Here is a 23,363-nt window from a genome sequence, read left to right as displayed (position 1 = left end):
AAAAATGGGATGATGTCCTACAAGACGAATTTAGGGAGCTAGGAGCTAAATTAAAAAGTAGGACCTCAAAAGTAGTAATCTCTGGATTGCTACCAGTGCAACGTGCTAGTCAAAGTAGGAATCGCAGGATAGCTCAGATGAATACGTGGCTTGAGGAGTGGTGCAGAAGAGAGGGATTCAAATTCCTGGGACATTGGAACCGTTTGTGGGGGAGGTGGGACCAGTACAAACCGGATGGTCTGCACATAGGCAGGACCGGAACCAATGTCCTAGGGGGAGTGTTTGCTAGTGCTTTTGGGGAGGGCTTAAACTAATATGGCAGGAGGATGGGAACCTATGCAGGGAAACAGATGGAAGTAGAATGGGGGCAGAAGCAAAAGATAGAAAGAAGAAAAGTAAAAGTGGAGGGCAGAGAAACCCAAGGCAAAAAGCAAAAGGGGCCACATTACAACAAAATTCTAAAGGGACAAAGGGTGTTAATAAGACAAGCCTGAAAGCTCTGTGTCTCAATGTGAGGAGTATTCGGAATAAGGTGGACGAATTAATTGCACAGATAGCAGTTACGGATATGATGTGATTGGCATCACGGAGACATGGCTCCAGGGTGACCAAGGCTGGGAACTCAACATACAGGGGTATTCAACATTTAGGAAGGACAGACAGAAAGGAAAAGGAGGTGAGGTGGCATTGCTGGTTAAAGAGGAAATTAATGCAATAGTAAGGAAGGACATTAGCTTGGATGATGTGGAATTGGTATGGGTGCTGCTACGGAATACCAAAAGGCAGAAAGTGCGAGTGGGAGTTGTGTACAGACCACCAAACAGTAGTAGTGAGGATTTGGACAGCATCAAACAAGAAATTAGGGATGCGTGCAATAAAGGTGCAGCAGTTATCATGGGCGACTTTAATCTACATATTGATTGGGCTAACCAAACTGGTAGCAATGCAGTGGAGGAGGATTTCCTGGAGTGTATTAGAGATGGTTTCCTAGACCAATATGTCGAGGAACCAACTAGAGAGCTGGCCATCCTAGACTGGGTGATATGTAATGAGAAAGGACTAATTAACAATCTTGTTGAGCGAGGCCCCTTGAGGAAGAGTGACCATAATATGGTAGAATTATTTATTAAGGTCGAGAGTGGCACAGTTAATTCAGAGACTAGGGTCCTGAACTTAAGGAAAGGTAACTTTGATGGTATGAGACGTGAATTGGCTAGAATGCTCTGGCGAGTGATACTTAAAGGGTTGACAGTGGATAGGCAATGGCAAACATTTAAAGATCACATGGATGAAATTCAACAATTGTACATCCCTGTCTGGAGTAAAAAATAAATTGGGGAAGGTGGCTCAACTGTGGCTAACAAGGGAAATTAAGGATAGTGTTAAAGCCAAGGAAGAGGCATATAAATTGGCCAGAAAAAGCAGCAAACCTGAGGACTGGGAGAATTTTATAATACAGCAGAGGAGGACAAAGGGCTTAATTAGGAGGGGGAAAATAGATTATGAGAGGAAGCTTACTGGCAACATAAAAACTGACTGCAAAAGCTTCTATAGATATGTGAAGAGAAAAAGATTAGTGAAAACAAACGTAGGTCCCTTGCAGTCAGATTCAGGTGAATTTATAATGGGGATCAAAGAAATGACGGGCCAGTTAAACAAATACTTTGGTTCTGTCTTCACGAAGGAAGATACAAATAACCTTCCGGAAATACTAGGGGACAGAGGGTCTAGTGAGAAGGAGGAACTGAAGGAAATCCTTATTGGGCTGGAAATTGTGTTAGGGAAATTGATGGGGTTGAAGGCCGATAAATCCCTGGGGCCTGATAGTCTGCATCCCAGAGTACTTAAGGAAGTGGCCCTAGAAATAGTGGATGCATTGGTGATCATTTTCCGATAGTCTATCAACTCTGGATCGGTTCCTATGGACTGGAGTGTAGCTAATGTAACACCACTTTTTAAGAAAGGAGGGAGAGAGAAAACGGGTAATTATAGACTGGTTAGCCTGACATCAGTAGTAGGGAAAATGTTGGAATCAATTATTAAAGTTGAAACAGCAGCACATTTGGAAAGCAGAGACGGGATCGGTCCAAGTCAGCATGGATTTATGAAAGGGAAATCCTGCTTGATAAATCTTCTAGAATTTTTTGAGGATGTAACTGGTAGAGTGGACAAGGGAGAACCAGTAGATGTGGTGTATTTGGACTTTCAAAAGGCTTTTGACAAGGTCCCACACAAGAGATTGGTATGCAAAATTAAAGCACATGGTATTGGGGGTAGTGTACTGGCGTAGATAGAGAACTGGTTGGCAGACAGGAAGCATAGAGTTGGGAAAAACGGGTCCTTTTCAGAATGGCAGGCAGTGACTAGTGGCGTGTCGCAGGGCTCACTGCTGGGACCCCAGCTATTTACAATATACATTAATGATTTGGATGAGGGAATTGAGTATAATATCTCCAAGTTTGCAGATGATACTAAGCTGAGTGATGGTGTGAGCTGTATGGAGGAAGCTAAAAGGCTGCAGGGTGATTTGGACAGGTTAAGTGAGTGGGCAAATGCGTGGCAGATGCAGTATAATGTGGATAAATGTGAGGTTATCCACTTTGGTGGCAAAAACACGAAGGCAGAATATTATTTGAATGGCGGCAGATTAGGAAAAGGGGAGGTGCAACGAGACCTGGGTATCATGGTACATCAGTCATTGAAAGTTGGCATGCAGGTACAGCAAGCGGTGAAGAAGGCAAATGGTATGTTGGCCTTCATAGCTAGGGGATTTGAGTATAGGAGCAGGGAGTTCTTACTGCAGTTGTACAGGGCCTTAGTGAGGCCTCACCTGGAATATTGTGTTCAGTTTTGGTCTCCTAATCTGAGGAAGGACGTTCTTGCTATTGAGGGAGTGCAGCGAAGGTTCACCAGACTGATTCCCGTGATGGGCGGACTGACATATGAGGAGAGATTGGATCGACTGGGCCTGTATTCACTGGAATTTAGAAGGATTAGAGGGGATCTCATAGAAACATATAAAATTCTGACGGGACTGGACAGGTTAGATGCAGGAAGAATGTTCCCGATGTTGGGGAAGTCCAGGACCAGGGGACATTGTCTAAGGATAATGGGTAAGCCATTTAGGATTGAGATGAGGAGAAACTTCTTCACTCAGAGAGTTGTTAACCTGTGGAATTCCCTACCGCAGAGATTTGTTGATGCCAGTTCATTGGATATATTCAAGAGGAAGTTAGATATGGCCCTTACGGCTAAAGGGATCAAGGGGTATGGAGAGAAAGCACAAAAGCGTTACTGAGGTGAATGATCAGCCATGATCTTGTTGAATGGTGGTGCAGTCTCGAAGGGCCAAATGGCCTACTCCTGCAACTATTTTCTATGTTTCTATGTTTCTCAAATTGTGCATCATCATCATCATAGGCAGTCCCTCGATTCGATGATGACTTGCTTCCACACCAAAAAGTTCACAGGTGTTTGTTGACTTCACGGGGGAGTGATGTTATGTATTTAACCCTTTGTAACTTACAGTACACCTGACCACCAGAGGGCCCATCTGTTGGAGTCCCAAGGGATCCCTTGGGAGCACAGTATATCAGCAGGCCACCCACGAGGTACCTGCACTCTGGAACCTTAATAAAGGAGCTAAGGTCACACTTGCTCATTACACACAGTACTCAGTCTCACCGTTTATTATGAGTGTAACAATACTTATGTGGTTAATCAGACCCTATTCTAGTGGTTAATAATTTTTACAGTAATAAAATATCTTTTAAAATATATTATTGTTTATTCAGGTTAACCTACGCATTGCAACACTGTCTTCAAATGCAAACTGAGATAAACATTGCAAATGTAAGCGAGACTATTTAAAAACAAAAATCAATGTCCAGTCTTTAAATATAATGCAGTGATCCTTTCCAATGTGCCTGGAGTTTGTTGCACAGTCTTGCGTGGAGGACCATCAGCCAGGGTTAGCAGCGGGTTGGATCGGGTGTGTGGAAAAGTCAATGTGCCTGGAGTTTTGTCTATGAGGGAAAAGGCTCTTCTCGATGTTGTGGTGTGCCTGGAGTTTGGTCTTCGAGGGAAGAGGCTCCTCTGAATGTTTTGATGTGCCTGGAAGTATCGTTTGAAATTTGCCTGGAGTTGGGACTTCGAGAGAAACGGCTGTTCTGGAAGATGTTTTTGAAATTTGCCTGCAGTTTGCTCATCCATGGAAAAGGCTCATCTGTAAGCTTTATTTCACCTAGTTTATTTTTACCTGCAGTTCTTTGCTCAGATAAGCGTGGCGGACCTTCGGCCAGGGATAGAATCGGGCCAGCGCCTATTTCATTAAGTTAAGGTAGGCTTTTTCCAAATGGGCTCTAATGTCTCTATGCGCCGTTTAAAAAAAAATCGGTGATGGGAAATGTTAAGTCCTGACTCTAATGTACTGACTTACACGAGACACATGCTGAAGTCAAGGTCACTCAGGACCTGCACCTTTAATTCCAGCTCTCCAGTGCTGCACTTGCCTGAGACCTTCCTTTATATACCACAGTGGGACAGGTATGGAGTGTCTCCTGCAAGTGCACCCCTGGTGGTAAGGTATGCTTATTGTTACAGGTCATATATAGCATGGTAAGATACAGTTATATACAGTAATGTGAGATACATGACATCACCCTCCCCCAAGGTCTTATTGCCTTTATAGATTCAGTCTCTCAGGTAGTCTGTGCTCACGCATGGAGCGTCTTAGTTGTGGTTCAGTTGTTTGCCTTGGTGCCTGTTTTTCGTTCGGTGTGATTGCTGGTATCTCGCCTGGGCTGTCTGTTTCGTTCGGTGTGATTGCTGGTATCCCGCCTGGGCTGTCTGTTGAGACTGCCCTTTCCTCAGGTTGTTCCACCTGTCTGTCCAACAGGTGTGGTGTGAGTTCCACATTGTAGTCTGCCTCTGGCTCTTCAGTGTTATCAGTAAATCTACTTTTTACTTGGTCTAGGCAGGTTTGGCCATTGTCCATTTGTACAACCAGTAGCCTGTTTCCTTCTTTGTCTGTTACTGTCCCTGCAAGCCATTTGGGACCCCGGCCATAGTTTAGCACAAACACTTTGTCCCCTATCTCATTCCACCTCCCCCTCGAATTTCGGTCATGGTACTCAGTTAGCTTTTGACGCTTATCCTCAACAATTTCATGAATGTCTGGGAGGATTAACGAGAGCCTGGTCTTTAAGGTTCGTTTCATCAATAGTTGCGCGGGAGAAACCCCAGTCAACGAACGCGGACGAGATCTGTATGCCAGCAGCAGTCGTGACAGGCGGCTCTGCAGTGTGGGACCTTGGATTCTGAGCATGCCTTGTTTAATGATCTGCACTGCTCGCTCCGCCTGGCCATTGGAGGCCGGCTTGAAAGGTGCCGTCTTAATGTGATATATATCGTGGTCAACTATAAAATCGTGAAATTCTGCGCTGGTGAAGCACGGACCATTATTACTGACCAATATGTCAGGGATTCCGTGCGTTGCAAACATGGTTCTAAAGCTCTCCAGTGGTGGAGGTGGTGCTCGAGTTTAAAATGGTGCATTCGATCCATTTTGAAAATGCATCAACGACTACGAGGAACATTTTGCCCATGAATGGGCCCGCATAGTCTACATGCATCCGCGACCACGGTTTGGTGGGCCAGGGCCAGGGGCTTAGGGGGGCCTCGCTGGGGGCATTACTAAGTTGGGCACAAATGGTGCACTGACGGACGCAGAGCTCCAAGTCCGCGTCAATGCCAGGCCACCAGACATGAGATCTGGCTATGGCTTTTATGAGGACTTGCAATGGAGCTCCCGGACAAATGCCTCCCTGCCTCGTAAGGGCATAATGACTCGGCTGCCCCACATCAGGAAGTCTGCTTGTAGTGAGAGTTCATGTATGTGCCTATGGAAGGGTTTGACCTCCTTGGGGCAGGCATCGCGAGCCTCTGCCCAGTCACCGGTTAAAATGCATCTTTTAACTAGAGATAACGTGGGGTCGCTGTCGTCCAGGCTCTGATTTGGCAAGCCGTCATGGGCGAATATGTGGATTCAAAGGCATTGATTGCCATGACCATCTCACAGTCCTGTTCGTCGGACCCTTCTGTGGTCGCCAGGGGAGCCTGCTAAGCGCGTCGGCACAGTTGTCTGTGCCTGGTCTGTGCCTTATCGTGTAGTCGTAAGCCGCCAGCATGAGTGCCCACCGCTGAATGCGCGCCGAGGTGTTGGAGTTGATTGCCTTGCACTCGGATAGTAGGGACGTGAAGGGTTTGTGGTCAGTTTCTAACGCAAACTTGGCCCCGAAAAGGTATTGGTGCATCCTTTTGACACCGTACACGCACACGAGCGCCTCCTTCTCAACCATACCGTACCCGCGCTCTGCCCGCGAAAGTGACCTGGAGGCATAAGCAACGGGCTGCAATTTACCCGCATCATTGACGTGCTGTAAAATGCACCCGACTCAGTATGCTGACGCATCACACGTAAGGACTAACCTTTTACCTGGGTCAAAAAAGGCTAAAACACTCTTGGAACATAGAAGGTTGCGTGCCTTATTGAAGGCGTGTTCTTGGGCGTCCCCCCAAAACCAATCGCACTCCTTTCTGAGTAGCACGTGGAGAGGCTCCAGCAGCGTGCTCAAGTTCTGCATAAAGTTCCCAAAGTAATTGAGTAGCCCGAGAAAGGCGGCAGTTCCGAGACATTCCGGGGCCTGGGTGCCAGGCGAATCGCTTCGGTTTTGGATTCGGTTGGGCGGATTCCATCAGCGGCAATCCTTCTGCCCAAAAATTCAACCTCAGGCGCGAGAAACAGACACTTGGATTTCTTAACTCTTAGGCCTACCTGATCCAATCAACTTAGTACTTCCTCAAGATTGCGGAGATGAGAGTCGGTGTCCCTGCCCGTGATGAGTATGTCATCTTGAAACACAACCATCCCCGGGATGGACTTGAGCAGACTTTCCATGTTGCGCTGGAATATAGCAGCTGCCGACCTGATGCCGAATGGGCATCGATTGTACATAAAAAGGCCTCGATGTGTGTTGATGGTGGTGAGTAGCTTAGACTCTTCGGTCAGTTCCTGCGTCATATACGCAGATGTGAGGTCAAGTTTCGAGAAAAGATTTCCTCCAGCCAACGTTGCAAATAGGTCCTCCGCTCTGGGCAGCGGGTATTTGTCCTGTAGGGAGACTCTGTTTATGGTCGACTTGTAATCCCCACAGATTCGCACGGATCCATCAGGCTTCATGACGGGGACGATGGGGCTTGCCCAGTCGCTGAATTCCACGGGAGAAATTATGCCTTCCCGCAGAAGCAGGTCCAGTTCGTTTTCAATCTTTTTCCTCATCACATAAGGCACAGCTCTAGCCTTGTGATGGACCGGTGTGGCATTCTGTGTGACGTAGATTCTAACTTTAGCCCCTTTGAAGGTGCCCACACCTGGCTGAAAGAGATGTTCAAAACGGCTTTGCGCTGTTGAGCAGGAGGTCTGATCCTCTGTTAACATGGTGTGAACATCATCCCCTTTCCAATTAAGTTCTGCTAGCCAGCTTCTCCCCAACAGGGCTGGGAGATCCCTGGTGACAATCCATAGGGAAAGTGGGTGCACCATCCCTTTGTGTGTGACTGAGAGCATGGCGCTACCAAGAACTGGAACAATTTCTTTAGTATAGGTCCTTAGTTTGGTGCCGATCTTTGTGAGTTTTGGTCTGTTGCTTTTGTGCGGCCACAGGTGCTCAAATTGTTGAACGCTCATGAGGGATTGACTGGCCCCCGTGTCCAGTTCCATGTTGACGGGTATCCCATTGAGTAGAACCCTCATCATAATTGGAGGCGTCTTGGTGTAAGAACAGTGGACATTGATCGTGTTAACCCGCTGTACCTCGGCGTCCCGTGCACTGTTCCAACTGTCTTCTGGTCCGCTTTCCGACCCTTCCGATTCGTATACCAGCCAAGCTGCTGTTTTTCTGCACGTGAGCCAAATGCCCTGTGTAGTTGCAGTTTCTGCAAATGGCATGCTGAAATCGACACACCCTGGTTGAGTGCCTTCCCCCACATCTCCAACACAGACCGTTTCCATTGTTTCCGAAGGATGAGCTGCGTCTGGCTAATCTCCCTTGAGCTTCTCTCAATCTGTTGTTGCTTGCTCGCATTGTGGGTTGATGAGGTGTGATCGGCCGTTCATGTGGCCCTTGATTTTGATGGCTTCTGACGCCACTGTTTGCTGTTGAAGGCCTGCTCTCCTGCCTTTGTCTGTGTGTGGGGGTAGCGGTTTGTTCCACAATGTGAACCCCTTGTTCCGATGCCTCGTTGGTTGTTGTACCCGAAGTATAGATCAGCCTCGTTTCTTCTTCGCCTGCCAAGAACGTCTGTGCGACCAGTGCTGCTGCCTCTAGAGTCAAGTTCTTAGTCTCTATAAGCTTTCGGAATATTTCTGCATGGCCTATTCCTTCAATAAAAAAGTCTCTCAGTACTTCTCTCCTTAGTTCATTGGGGAACTCACATGAACTAGCCAGACTCCAAAGTTCCGCCACGAAGTCGGGTATGCTTTGGCCCACACAGCGTCTGTAGTTGTAGAACCTGTGTCTGGCCATGTGTAGGCTGCTCGCTGGCTTCAGGTGGTCTCTCACCAGTGTGCTCAACTCCTCAAATGACTGGTTTCTCGGGTGCCAGCAGGTCTTTCATTAAAGCGTATGTTTTCGAGCCACAGCTGGTCAAGAGATGGGCTCTTCTCTTGTCTGCCTTATCGTCGCCTCACCAGTCTTTGGTCACAAAGCTTTGCAGGAGCCTTTCTATAAAGTCATCCCAATTGTCTCCAGCATTGTATTTCTCATCTGAGCTGTTGGTAGCCATTCTGTGGATTCTGTGATCCCATAACTCGTCGCCACTGTTAAGTTCTGACTCTAATGTACTGACTTACACGAGACACATGCTGAAGTCAAGGTCACTCAGGACCTGCACCTTTAATTCCAGCTCTCCAGTGCTGCACTTGCCTGAGACCTCCCTTTATATACCACAGTGGGACAGGTATGAAGTGTCTCCTGCAAGTGCACCCCTGGTGGTAAGGTATGCTTATTGTTACAGGTCATATCCAGTTTCAGTCATGTATAGCATGGTAAGATACAGTTATATACAGTAATGTGAGATACATGACAAGAAAATGGCCTTAATGGCCAGAAATGGCATGGAATCATTTTTTTACACACACCAGCACTAAAATATCTGGCACCAAAAACTCTGCTGCTGATATAGTTGGTGCCGGTGTCAAAACTTTGGAGAAAATTAAAACTGACCATCTACACCAAAATAATCGCTGGCCGCCAAAAAATCAGTGCCCAATGATGGGGAAAATAGAGGCCATCATTTCCTCAAGAGTTATTGATCAAGTCTTTGACAAGATTGAAATGCAAGAATACCTTACCTCATCGCCACGCTGAATGTCTGAACATTTCCTGCCATTTTCTCCTGTATGAACGGTATTATTTTTACAGTAGGCTGTATAATGTATTGACACACCTTCTGGCAATTTGCTGTTCTCCAGGATAACCTCAGAAGACAAAGCCTGTAAAAAAAAGATGGAAACATAACCACCATTGGATTTCTAAGTATTGGAATTCAACAAGAAATTGAACTGATTTTAATGCACGAGTCACTTTAATGGTCAGTACTTACGTGATAAGCATCAAGGATTAACCTGATTACATTACTGGAGTTTGATGTCCGAATTCCCACTTCAGATTTTGGAATGAGATCTTGGAGTGTCTGTTAATATAGAGAAAGAATATTATCTTTCCATATTATAATGGGCTGCGGAATTAATGAGAATGGTAAGCTCCTCAAAAGCTACCTTTGTGAATAAAAGATAGCAATAGAAATGGCATAAAATATTAAAACAATGAGCTACGAAAAGCTTAAGGGAGCTAAATCTGTTCTCAGTGGCAGAAATAAAAATGATTAGTATATAAGATTTTGAAAGAATATTTTCTTTAATCTGCCCCTATACAGTTAAAGCGGCACTTTCACTCATTACCCAGCTCCTATGGCCTCGGCCTAGTTTCCCGGGTTGGGGTCAGTATGTATTCATGGCAAGCTCCCAGTAGCATCTCCGCCAGCAAGCGGGAGATGAACACTGACCATGAAGAAACTTCAGGTGCTGCTGCAGCACAGGACCACTATTGCAGCACCAGAAGAGGCAGAAGGCCACTTTAGGAGCAGAAGTGCAGGTAGGCCTCACTGCCTAATTTTCCCCACAGTTCACTCGCTATTCTGCCTGATTTAGGGGGTGGGGGTCAGCAAGGGAAAATTCAAGCCATAGCGTCATAGAAACTTCAGCAGCAAAGATAGCTATTCGGCCCATTGTGCCTCTGCTGGTTCCAGCTCTACAACTAATATGATCTTCTCTAATCCTATTTTGTAGCCCTTTTTCCAAATCCTTTTATATGCTTTTATGTTTTTAAATATTTATCCAGTTCCTTTTAAATAGTGTTATGGTCTCTACCTCAATTGCCATTTGTGCTAAAGCATTTCCTGTTCTAATAACCCATTTTGTGAAAAAAAATCTTCTAATTCCCACATCATTCTTCTAGTGATAATCCTGAGTCTAAGGTCACTTATTATTGATCCACCAACTCGTGAGAACAGTCCATCATTGTTGAAAGTCTCTATTAAATTAAATCTCCTAACCTTCTCTGTTCCAGTACAAAATCTCCAATTTTTTTTTAGCCTTCCTTCATAACTACCACCCCCCATATCTGATAGCATTCTGGTGAATTTCCACTGTTGCTTTCCATGGCTCTAATATAATTCCTCTAATGGAGCGCTCAAATTGGCAGGCAATACTACAACTATACTAATCAATGTACAGTATTGTATAAATACAGCATCACTCCCAACTTTAAAGATCTATGTAGCTGCAGCCCTTAGATCTCTCTGTTCCTCCATTCTGTTAAGAATCTTATCATTTAAAGTATACTTCCTTTCACTGTTTTTTTCCCAACGTGTACAACATATTTCTCTGCATTGACCTGCATCCGCCAGTTATCTACCCACTTTGCTAACCTTTCTGTGTCCTCCCGCAAACTCCTGCAGTGTTATCACAGTTTACCATCCCTGCCCTGTGGAGAAGTATTAATTTTGGTGCATCTACTCATTTGGTAATGTAGAAATGGAGAAGTTTTGAGCAGAACCCAAAGCGCAGTACACAACATGGTAAGTGAAGTAAGCTACAAACTAAATGTACTTCCAGAGATAACAATTTCAATTTGTGAGTTTATGGAATAGACAGGCCTCCAATACAATTAATTGAGACTCAATTGGAGTTTTCCGAGCTAAAGATTCCAAATTCAATAGGGAGGGCAAGGGTTTGTCATCAAGAGAAGGTGGTGAAAAGAGTCTGTGCTAACCCTGAACATGGACAAGCAGTTGGGCGAGTTTGCTAAGCTAAATAGCCTTATCTTGTTCTCAGATCATTATCAAAGAATCAACAGGGGTATTGTACTTATCCAGTGCATTATTGGTGCCTGTTTATAATTGTCCTATAATATTACCAGGATCATTTTAACCTTCAAATCTAAAACAAATCTCAAACACCCTTTGTTCCAAGAATTCTTTAGCTGACAGTTGCTACTATGAGGAAACAGCGATAACATTCACTGTTGTATTTTTAAGGCAGTTTGACAAAAATGTGTTTAAATTGGAGCCATTCAAGGCTCATTGCTTTTTAGCTGAGAGCAATCAGCTTTTAAGTCTCCAACATTATACTTCTAACTACTAGTGAACATTGAAAGGTTTTCCAAGATGATCTTATTCAGCGATACAAAAAGCCACTCATTTTAAAAATGACCTTGTAACCAAGGTGACTGAAACTGCAAAGCCACAGAAACTGTGAATCAGGTCTCGTCCTGGAGCTCAATGTACTAACAGGTATGGTTGGGAGATCTGTTACATTTTCAGCCTGGCACCGGGTAGTGTGATCGTGTGGCCAGCATGTCGACCTCACCTTCTCCATCTTTTTGTTAGATGCCAACCTTTACCAATAATGTCAGTCCTTTATCTAGTCCAACAGATCTATTTCCACTAAACATTCTACACTCTCTTAGCTCCATCTCCTGCTTGTAGGCAATTTGCTGTGATGCCAATATTTTCCTTAACTAAAAAAGAGGTTAAGGGGTCAGGTAAGGGGAAATTTAGAAATCTAAAGAGAAAGGTCAAGGCAGTAGAGTAGTGTAGCGATTTGGGTAAAAATAAGCAAAGTGTGACAGGAAGGGACAGAGTTTGACGGTAGCAGTGCAGCAAAGAATAATGGTAAGACATTTACAATCAAGGCTTTTTTATCTGAATGCACAAAGCATTCATAACAAGATAGATGAACCAGTGGCACAAATAAAGATAAATTGGTTTGATCTAATAGCCATTACAGATACATGGTTGCAAGGTGACCAAGGTTGGGAGCTAAATGTTCCAGGGTACTTAACATTTCGAAAAGGCAGGCAGAATGGAAAAGGAGGAGGGGTAGACCTGATAATAAAGGATGACATAAGAACAGTAGTGAAAGGATCTCACCTCAGAAGATCAGGAAGTAGAATCAGTATGAGTGGAGATAAGGAGTAACAAGGGATAGAAAAGACTGGTGGGAGTGAAATATAGGCATCCTAACAGTAGCTATACCGTTAGACAGAATATTAATCAAGAAATAGTAGGAGCTTGTATCAAAGGTATAATATATCCACCTGTGAGCATGCTCAAAGCTTTGTGGAGCTATTGCCAAGGCGCACCATCTTGCCGTCCAGAGGAGGCGGGGGTCCCCAATGGGGTGCTCTCTACACAGGAGTCCTCCCTTTATTTATTGGGGACTTGGCCTGGAGGGTGTTGCACGGGGCAGTCCAATGCAATAAGTTTCTAAATCGTTTCACGGACTCCCAGGTCACCTGCAACTTTTGCGGTATGGAGGAGTCCATGTTCCACATTTATATACAGTGTGTGAGATTGCAGCCCCACTTCCATTATTTGAAGGGGCTGCGCCTCGATTTTTGGCTGAGCTTCAGTCCCACGTTTCTGATCTTTGGGCACCCAGTGCGGAAGTGAGCAGGCAGGTCGGAAGGCCTCCTCGTAGGACTGCTCATGCGTCTGGCCAAGGTGGCCATTAACCAGTCCAGGCAGCGGGTGGTTGAGGGGGTCATTCAGCCCGACTGCCTGTCTCTCTACCGCTGTTACGTTCGTGCCAGGGTGTCCCTGGAGATGGAGCACGCAGTGTCCACCGGTCTTCTTAGGCGGTCCTTCATTTCGAGGATGATTTGCTTCCACACCAAAAAGGGATGATATCACAGGTATTTCAATGAAGGACCTGACATTCCCGGTCCAGGACTACATATTTAAGGGTGGAAGATGCCTGTATGTGGATTTTTTTTACATGTGGTGGCCATTGCCCACCAGCCACCACACGGGCTTGACAGAGCTAGGTCTTGTTCCAGTGGCAAGGATTAACCAAGACGACTGGAGACCAGCTCTGCTGCACAGACCTAGTACGCACACAATTCCAGTGTGGGCTGGCCCGTGCTGCCCCCGGGCCCTCGCCTCTTCTGGGCCCCAAACTCACACCTCTCCTAGACCGGTACGCTCGCGACCTTCCACGAGAGGTGGGTCCCGGAGGAACTGGAGTGCATCATCACCCCCGAGAACAGAATTTTAATTTAATTTGGCAAAGTTACCAGTTAATTTGTTAATTTGAGGGTTCTAGTGCCCATACAAGGAGGGGGTACTTGATTTAAAGTTTAGTTTAAAATAGTTATGGAGCATGGCACTGTCATGTGATGCTTAGCCAGTCATGTGATGTTCACAAAACTCAATAAAACTCCAGTTGATTGAGTCTAGGTTCTCCACAATGAGACATGCAGTTGTGAACCTGGTGGATGAACTGGTAGGGTTCAGTTTGATTGTTAAACCTTTGGTAATAAACCAGCTAGTTCATTACATTAAACGTGTAGCTGTGAATTCTTAAGCAACGCACCCATGAAGCAAATACACTACAAAAATAGTAACGAAGATGGGACTCGCTTCATGAAGAAATTTGGGTGGAATTTTCTTTTTTTTTTTAAATTTTTCGTTGCCAATCTTTCCAATTCTTTGTCAAATCACAAACGCCAGAGGTCACCTTGCATACATCAAGGATCACTCTGCACCAATGCTCTTAGCCAAAAGGCCTAGAGCCACTGCACCGTTCCTGGAAGTACTGCAATACCAGGTTCGTGCCATGGAGGTGGATGGGTCAGGCCCCCCACACACCTCCGTGGAGGTGGATGGGTCAATCCACCCCACCCACCTCCTATTTCGTAGGCAACAAACAAGATTACCTATTATTATAGCGAAATATGTAAATCGGCCAACACTCATGGGCAAAAATTGGCTAAGAGTGCATCATTTGGATTGGTACAGCATCTGCAGTACAGAAATAGTTAAGTCTCGACTAGATACTCTACTGGAGAAATATGCTAATATGTTTCAGGACTCTTACGAGGGCATCAAGGGATGCAATGCACAAAATCAAATTAAGCCAGATGTCAAACTGATTTTTTGTAGATCAAGGCCGGTACCATATGCATTAAAATTGCACGTTGCTAAGTTGGAGAAAAACAGAGTTTTAATGAAGACTGATAGGAGTGACTGAGCCACCACGTTAGTTGCTGTTCTGAAGGCAGACAAAACGGTACGACTCTGTGTGGACTATAACATTATTCGGCATCAAGCAGTTGATGATGAACAGTACCCTCTACCGACATCACAGGATTTGTATGCAGAACTGGCAGGAGCCAAAGTCTTCACAAAACTGGATCTCTCCCACACCTACACTCAACTCAACGTTGGCAAGGATAGTCAGCAGTGTCTGACAGTCAACACACACTAAGGTTTATATTCATATACCAAGTTGTCTGATGATATCAAGTCCTCACCAAACATATGTCAGGCTACCATGGATCAGAACTTACAGAGAATGAATCACTGTTTGTGCAATCAAGATGATGTGTTGATAGCCACCGGCACAGGGAAGGAAAACCTGGAAATCTTAGAAGTATTCAGACAATTCAATGACCATAATGTGAAGCTGGAGAGGAGCAAATGTACATTTATACAGCATGAAGTGGTGTATCTGGGATTGCGGGTAGATGAAAATGGTCTTCAACTGGTAAAGGAGAAAGTGCAAGCCATCATGATGGCTCCGGAACCAAAAAACATGACTGAATTACAATTCTTTTTAGGCATGGTCCAATATTATGTTCATTTTCTAGCTAGACTAGCAACGGTGCTCACACCCCATGCCATTATTTATTAAAGAAAGGTGTGAGTTGGATATGGGACAAAGAGCAAAGAATGCATACGACACATGCAAGCGACGCTTGAGCAGTAGTGCTCTTCTCGTCCATTATAATCTGACTCGTGAACTAAGACAAGCATTGCCTCTGGGTATGGTGTGGGAGCAGTGATCAGCCATGTTATGAATGACAGGCAGCAGGAAAAAACGGTTGCCTTTGCATTGCGTACGCTCAAAAAAAGCAAACAAAATTATGCCCAGATTGAGCATGAGGCTTTGGCAATTATATTTGGTGTTAAAAAGTTTCACCAGTTTTTTTTGGGAGGTCAATTCATGCTAGTAACTGATCACAAACTGTTACTAGCTACCTTAGGCCCAAAGGCAGCAAGTCCATATATGGCAGTTTCCTGGATGCAAAGGTGGGGTATTTTATTGTCTCAGTATGATTATAGAATCGAGTATCGCAGGTCGAAGCAGAATGCAGAGATGGATGCACCATGAAGATTCTGAAATTGGCTGCGAACAGTCAATCTTCACCCTAGATGTCGTTGATGAGGACTTTCCAGCAAAGCACATACTTTGGGCCTATGAGCACACCCTGTGACGGTGGTCTGAAAATCAGAAGCATTTAGACGAGGAGATAAAGCTCTTTTATCATCGTTGGAATGAATTATTATGTGAGTAGGGATATCTAACATGGGGCCTGAGAGTAATCATTCCCAGTGCACTATGGGCCAAAGTCTTGACAGAACTTAACAGTGAGCATACTGGCATCGTGGGCATGAAAGTGGTGTGGTGGCCCGAAGTTTTGTTTATTGGCCTGGGTTGGATAAAGACTTAGAAGTATTAGTAAGTAAGTGTAAATCAACACTGCTGGACCATGCCAGCTAAAATGCTAGAGGGCTTTGTGTCTTAATGCAAGGAGTATCCGTAATAAGGTGGATGAATTCACTGTGCAAATAGATGTTAACAAATATGATGTGATTGGGATTACAGAGACGTGGCTCCAGGATGATCAGGGCTGGGAACTCAACATCCAAGGGTATTCAACATTCAGGAAGGATAGAATAAAAGCAAAAGGAGGTGGGGTAGCATTGCTGGTTCAAGAGGAGATTAATGCAATAGTTAGGAAGGACATTAGCTTGGATGATGTGGAATCTATATGGGTCGAGCTGCAGAACACCAAAGGGCAAAAAACGTTAGTGGGAGTTGTGTACAGACCTCCAAACAGTGGTAGTGATGCTGGGGAGGGCATCAAACAGTAAATTAGGGATGCATGCAATAAAGGTGCAGCAGTTATCATGGGTGACTTTAATATGCATATAGATTGGGCTAACCAAACTGGAAGCAATACGGTGGAGGAGGATTTCCTGGAGTGCATAAGGGATGGTTTTCTAGACCATTATGTCGAGGAACCAACTAGGGGGGAGGCCATGTTAGACTGCGTGTTGTGTAATGAAAGAGGATTAATTAGCAATCTCATTGTGCAAGGCCCCTTGGGGAAGAGTGACCATAATATGGTGGAATTCTACATTAGGATGGAGCATGAAACAGTTAATTCAGAGACCATGGTCCAGAACTTAAAGAAGGGTAACTTTGAAGGTATCAGGCGTGAATTGGCTAGGATAGATTGGCGAATGATACTTAAGAGGTTGACAGTGGATGGGCAATGGCAGACATTTAGAGATTGCATGGATGAACTACAACAATTGTACATCCCTGTCTGGCGTAAAAATAAAAAAGGGAAGGCGGCTCAACCGTGGCTATCAAGGGAAATCAGGGATAGTGTTTAAAGCCAAGGAAGTGGCATACAAATTGGCCAGAAATAGCAGCAAACCCGGGGACTGGGAGAAATTTAGAACTCAGCAGAGGAGGACAAAGGGTTTGATTAGGGCAGGGAAAATAGAGTATGAGAGGAAGCTTGCAGGGAACATTAAGACGGACTGCAAAAGCTTCTATAGATATGTAAAGAGAAAAAGGTTAGTAAAGACAAACATAGGTCCCCTGCAGTCAGAACCAGGGGAAGTCATAACGGGGAACAAAGAAATGGCAGACCAATTGAACAAGTACTTTGGTTCGGTATTCACTAAGGAGGACACAAACAACCTTCCGGATATGAAAGGGGTCAGAGGGTCTAGTAAGGAGGAACTGAGGGAAATCCTTATTAGTCGGGAAATTGTGTTGGGGAAATTGATGGGATTGAAGGCAGATAAATCCCCAGGGCCTGATGGACTGCATCCCAGAGTACTTAAGGAGGTGGCCTTGGAAATAGCGGATGCATTAACAGTCATTTTCCAACATTCCATAGACTCTGGATCAATTCCTATGGAGTGAAGGGTAGCCAATGTAACCCCACTTTTTAAAAAAGGAGGGAGAGAGAAAACAGGAAATTATAGACCGGTCAGCCTGTCGGTAGTGGGTAAAATGATGGAATCAATTATTAAGGATGTCATAGCAGCGCATTTGGAAATAGGTGACATGATAGGTCCAAGTCAGCATTGATTTGTGAAAGGGAAATCATGCTTGACAAATCTTCTGTAATTTTTTGATGATGTTTCCAGTAGAGTGGACAAGGGAGAACCAGTTGATGTGGTGTATTTGGACTTTCAGAAGGCTTTCGACGAGGTCCCACACAAGAGATTAATGTGCAAAGTTAAAGCACATAGGATTGGGGGTAGTGTGCTGACGTGGATTTAGAACTGGTTGGCAGACAGGAAGCAAAGAGTAGGTGTAAATGGGTACTTTTCAGAATGGCAGGCAGTGACGAGTGGGGTACCGCAAGGTTCTGTGCTGGGGCCCCAGCTGTTTACATTGTACATTAATGATTTAGACGAGGGGATTAAATGTAGTATCTCCAAATTTGCGGATGACACTAAGTTGGGTGGCCGTGTGAGCTGCGAGGAGGATGCTATGAGGCTGCAGAGTGACTTGGATAGGTTAGGTGAATGGGCAAAAGCATGGCAGATGAAGTATAATGTGGATAAATGTGAGGTTATCCACTTTGGTGGTAAAAACAGAGAGACAGACTATTATCTGAATGGTGACAGATTAGGAAAAGGGAAGGTGCAATGAGACCTGGGGGTCATGGTACATCAGTCACTGAAGATTGGCATGCAGGTACAGCAGGCGGTTAAGAAAGCAAATAGTATGTTGGCCTTCATAGCGAGGGGATTTGAGTACAGGGGCAGGGAGGTGTTGCTACAGTTGTACAGGGCCTTGGTGAGGCCACACCTGGAGTATTGTGTACAGTTTTGGTCTCCTAACTTGAGGAAGGACATTTTTGCTATTGAGGGAGTACAGCAAAGGTTCACCAGACTGATTCCCGGGATGGCGGGACTGACCTATCAAGAAAGACTGGATCAACTGGGCTTGTATTCACTGGAGTTCAGAAGAATGAGAGGGGATCTCATAGAAACATTTAAAATTCTGACGGGTTTAGACAGGTTAGATGCAGGAAGAATGTTCCCAATGTTGGGGAAGTCCAGAACCAGGGGTCACAGTCTAAGGATAAGGGGTAAGCCATTTAGGACCGAGATGAGGAGAAACTTCTTCACCCAGAGAGTGGTGAACATGTGGAATTCTCTACCACAGAAAGTTGTTGAGGCCAATTCACTAAATATATTCAAAAAGGAGTTAGATGTAGTCCTTACTACTAGGGGGATTAAGGGGTATGGCGAGAAAGCAGGAATGGGATACTGAAGTTGCATGTTCAGCCATGAGCTCATTGAATGGTGGTGCAGGCTCGAAGGGCCGAATGGCCTACTCCTACAACTATTTTCTATGTTTCTATGTTTCTAAACATGGATTTGGCCAGGAGACCATTCCAAAGAAGACAAATTAATTTTTGTGAGAGGGGAAACGATGATCTTCTGGTTCTAATCGATAGCTATTCGAAATGGCTGGAAGTACGGCATATGGGGTCATCTACGACTATAGAGCGTATATTGGATGAATTGTGGGACATTTTTGCATGCCATAGCCTGCCCGAAGAAATGGTGTCAGATAATGGTCTGCAATTTCGGTCAAATTAATTTGCGAATTTTGCCAGACACAATGGTTTCAAACATACGTTGGTAGCACCAAATGGTGCAGCTGAAAGGTCGGTCAGCATTGTCAAGGAGGCTTTGTGGAAACATGCTCTCCAGACTGGATCATCGGTGAGCATGAAGCATAGATCAATAAATTTTCTTTTCAAATGCAGAACTATGCCCCATTCTACAACATGGTACACACCTGCAGAATTATTGATGAAACATAGGCTGAGGATTCAACTCAGTTTATTGCAACCGAACTTGTCTTATAAGGTAGAGAAGACATAATCGGTGCAGAAACATCATTATCATTATCAAAGAGCGGTGCTTTCAGAAGGGTGATCAATCAGAGTTCTCAGTACATCAAAAAGGATAAGTCCACACAAATGGGACGTTGGTACAATTATTCGGGTGTGTAGCACCAAGCAGTATGCAATCAAAATTGGTGATTACATCAGGAAGGTTCATGTGGATCAAATGTTTCTGGCGAGCGATGCATCTTCAGTACCAAGAGTATGTGATTATGAGTCTGAGCTGGACTGTGATCAGAGTGAGTTGGTAGGTCCAAGTATTCCAATGGACACAACGACCATATCCCCACCGATGCAACCGACCGAAGACAGTTCTGCAGGTATGGGACAATCTCGCAGAGACTCTGTATCTTCCAAGGGGTGAGGTGAAGTTGAGGTTCAGTTGACACAAACCAATTGAACAGGAAATTGATAACTGGGAATATCAAGATCTCAGGAAGATGGGACTGGTGTAAGGGTTTCAAGGAAGATAGAGGTCAGGGATCCTGGGCTACATGTTCTGAAAATAGAAATTAAGGAGCGCTCAGAGAGCGGATGTCGGCCAGCTGACATCCACTCACACCAGCCTCATGGCCCGTGGGGCAATTTCCCTGGGGGGGTAAAGGAATCGGCACGGGGTGGTTCGAGGGCTTGCCATGCACGCCCCCCCGGAGGTGCTAATGGGGCTATAAAAAGGGGCAATTTTGCCCCTAAAGAGTCTGCAAAAGGTTATAGATAGACTAAGTGAGTGGTCAGTAAGGTGACAGATGGAATATAATGGGCCCAAGTTTCCACATGATTTGCGCCTGATTTTTAGGAGCAACTGGTGGAGAACGGACTATCTTAGAAATCGCAATTCTCCACATTTTTTTTTCTGCAGTTCTAGTCAGGTAGAACAGTTCTACTTTAGAACAGAATTTTTTCTTCAAAAGGGGGCATGTCCGGCCACTGACGCCTGATTTTAAAGTTTCCACAGTGAAATCGTACTCCAAACTAAAGTAGAATGGAGCAAGTGAAGATTTTTGTAGAACTGAAAAAACCTGTTCTACACATTAAAAAATCAGGCGCAGGTTACAAATTAGGCGTCCAGAACGAGGTTGGGGTGGGAGGGGGGGGAAAGGGAACTCATTAAATTCTACAATCAATCCTTATTTATACTTTTACAAATATTATACAAATAAATCCAACCTGAATAAACATTTATAAGCAAAGAAAAGATTAAATAAACCATCTTCCTACCTGTGTGAAAGTGCTTCAGCCATCGTTCGAAGGAAACCGCCGTTTGTTGCCGAGCAGGGGAGGGAGGGGAAGGAGGGGAGGGAGGGGAAGGAGACAGCGGCTTGCTGCCGCGCAGGGGAGGGAGGGGAAGGAGACAGCGGCTTGTTGCCGCGCAGGGGAGGGAGGGGAAGGAGACAGCGGCTTGTTGCCGCGCAGGGGAGGGAGGGGAAGGAGACAGTGGCTTGTTGCCGCGCAGGGGAGGGAGGGGAAGGAGACAGCGGCTTGTTGCCGCGGAGGGGAGGGAGGGGAAGGAGACAGTGAGAAGGGAAGCCTCAGTGCTGATGTGCTGATGGCAATGTGGTTTTATAAAAAAAATGTTCAAAAATTAAACAGCTACAAAGAACTACAAAAATGGCCGAGTGCCAATGTTTTTGTCACACTGAGCATGCGCAAACGCTCCAACGCGCACGCGCAGTGTTGCTGGCAGGAAAAAAGCCAATTTAAATAGTACCCGCCCCCTCCCACTTACAAAATCGGCGCGAGTGTAGGCTCCGCCCCCCTGGGCGGCGCGCCAAACAGACAAGGAGCTGCAGAGCGCTCGAGAATAGCGCGTTTTTTTTCTGGCGCCGTTTTAGTCGTGAAAAATGGGCGCCCAGCTCGGAGGGGCGCCCGTTTTTTATCCTGTAGAAACTTGGGGCCCAATGTGAGGAAATATGAGGTTATTCACTTTCTAGGAAGAATAGAAAAACAGAATACTTTTGAAATGGTGAGAACCTTTTAAATGTTGGTGTTCAGAGAGATTTGGGTGTCTTCATGCAAGAAACACAGAAAGCTAGCCTGCAGGTACAACAAGCAATCAGGAAGGCAAATGGCATGTTGGCCTTTACTGCAAGGAGTTTGGAGTATAAGAGTAAGGAAGAATTGCTACAAATGTACAGGGCCTTGGTGAAACCACACCAAGAGTACTGTGCACAGTTGTGGTCTCCTTATCTAAGGAAGGACATACTTGCCTTATGTAATGTCTGTAGCTCCACTGTGGATACCTGTGTTACTGCAGCTAGTGTTGTTAATAAAGAGCAGGTCACCTGCCCAGCTGGTCAGGGGTCACCGCAACCTGCAGCCATTTTACAGGCTGTGTAATGCGTATGTTCTCTAAGATATGACATTTGGCGACGGGAATGGGAGCTAATCGGATAATACAAAGCTGAAATTTTTGGTTGGTGAAGGATTCAGCCAGCCGACAGAGAGACTTTGAGAGCTTCTCTGTTTTTGGAAACAGCTACAAATCCAAGGAAAACTCGAAGATATGACTCCTTAGAGTGGGTACAACGAGGTTCACTATATTGATTCCTGGGATGAGAGGGCTGTCCTATGATGAGAGATTGTGTGAAATGGGCCTTCACGCTCTGGAGTTTAGAAGAATAAGAGGTGATCTCATTGAAACATACAAGATTCTGAAGGGGTTTCACAGGGTAAACATAGAAACATAGAAAATAGGTGCAGGAGTAGGCCATTCTGCCCTTCGAGCCTGCCCCACCATTCAATAAGATCATGGCTGATCATTCACCTCAGGACAATTTTCCTGCTTTCTCTCTATACCCCTTGATCCCTTTAGCCATAAGGGCCACATCTAACTCCCTCTTGAATATATCCAATGAACTGGCATCAACAACTCTCTGCGGTAGGGAATTCCACAGGTTAACAACTCTCTGAGTGAAGAAGTTTCTCCTCATCTCAGTCCTAAATGGCTTACCCCTTATCCTTAGACTGTGTCCTATGATTCTGGACTTCCCCAACATCGGGGACATTCTTCCTGCATCTAACCTGTCCAGTCCGTCAGAATTTTATATGTTTCTATGAGATCCCCTCTCATCCTTCTAAACTCCAGTGAATACAGGTCCAGTCGATCCAGTCTTCCTCATATGTCAATCTTGCCATCCCGGGAATCAGTCTGGTGAACCTTCGCTGCACAAGAACGTCCTTCCTCAGATTAGGAGACCAAAACTGAACACAATATTCCAGGTGAGGCCTCACCAAGGCCCTGTACAACTGCAGTAAGACCTCCCTGCTCGTATACTCAAATCCCCTAGGTATGAAGGCCAACATACCATTTGCCTTCTTCAGCCTGCTGTACCTGCATGCCAACTTTCAATGACTGATGTACCATGACACCCAGGTCTCGTTGCACCTCCCCTTTTCCAAATCTGCCGCCATTCAAATAATATTCTGCCTTCATGTTTTTGCCCCCAAAGTGGATAACCTCACATTTATCCACATTATACTGCATCTGCCATGCATTTGCCCACTCATCTAACCTGTCCAAGTCACCCTGCAGCCTCTTAGCGACCTCCTCACAGCTCACACTACCACCCAGCTTAGTGACATCTGCAAACTTGGAGATATTACACTCAATTCCTTCATCTAAATCATTAATGTATATTGTAAATAGCTGTGGCCCCAGCACTGAGCCCTGCGGCACCCCACTAGTCACTGCCTGCCATTCTGAAAAGGACCCATTTATCCCGACTC

General features: G+C 45.2%; 1 protein-coding gene across 1 annotated transcript in view; it reads right to left on the bottom strand.

Moving 5' to 3' along the window:
* Nucleotides 1-23,363, bottom strand: part of LOC139264669 (integrin beta-1-like) — a 174,930-nt gene that overhangs the window by 33,438 nt on the left and 118,129 nt on the right. The window contains exons 9-10 of the mRNA XM_070881540.1: nt 9,664-9,753; nt 9,413-9,553 (exon numbers count right to left, since the gene is read on the bottom strand). Coding sequence (XP_070737641.1) covers nt 9,413-9,553; nt 9,664-9,753 — 231 coding nt within the window. The remainder of the gene's footprint in view (nt 1-9,412; nt 9,554-9,663; nt 9,754-23,363) is intronic.

Source organism: Pristiophorus japonicus, chromosome 5 (assembly GCF_044704955.1).
Source record: "Pristiophorus japonicus isolate sPriJap1 chromosome 5, sPriJap1.hap1, whole genome shotgun sequence".
Taxonomy (NCBI): domain Eukaryota; kingdom Metazoa; phylum Chordata; class Chondrichthyes; family Pristiophoridae; genus Pristiophorus; species Pristiophorus japonicus.
Note: the sequence above shows the minus strand (reverse complement) of the source record. Positions and strands in the feature narration are given on the sequence as shown.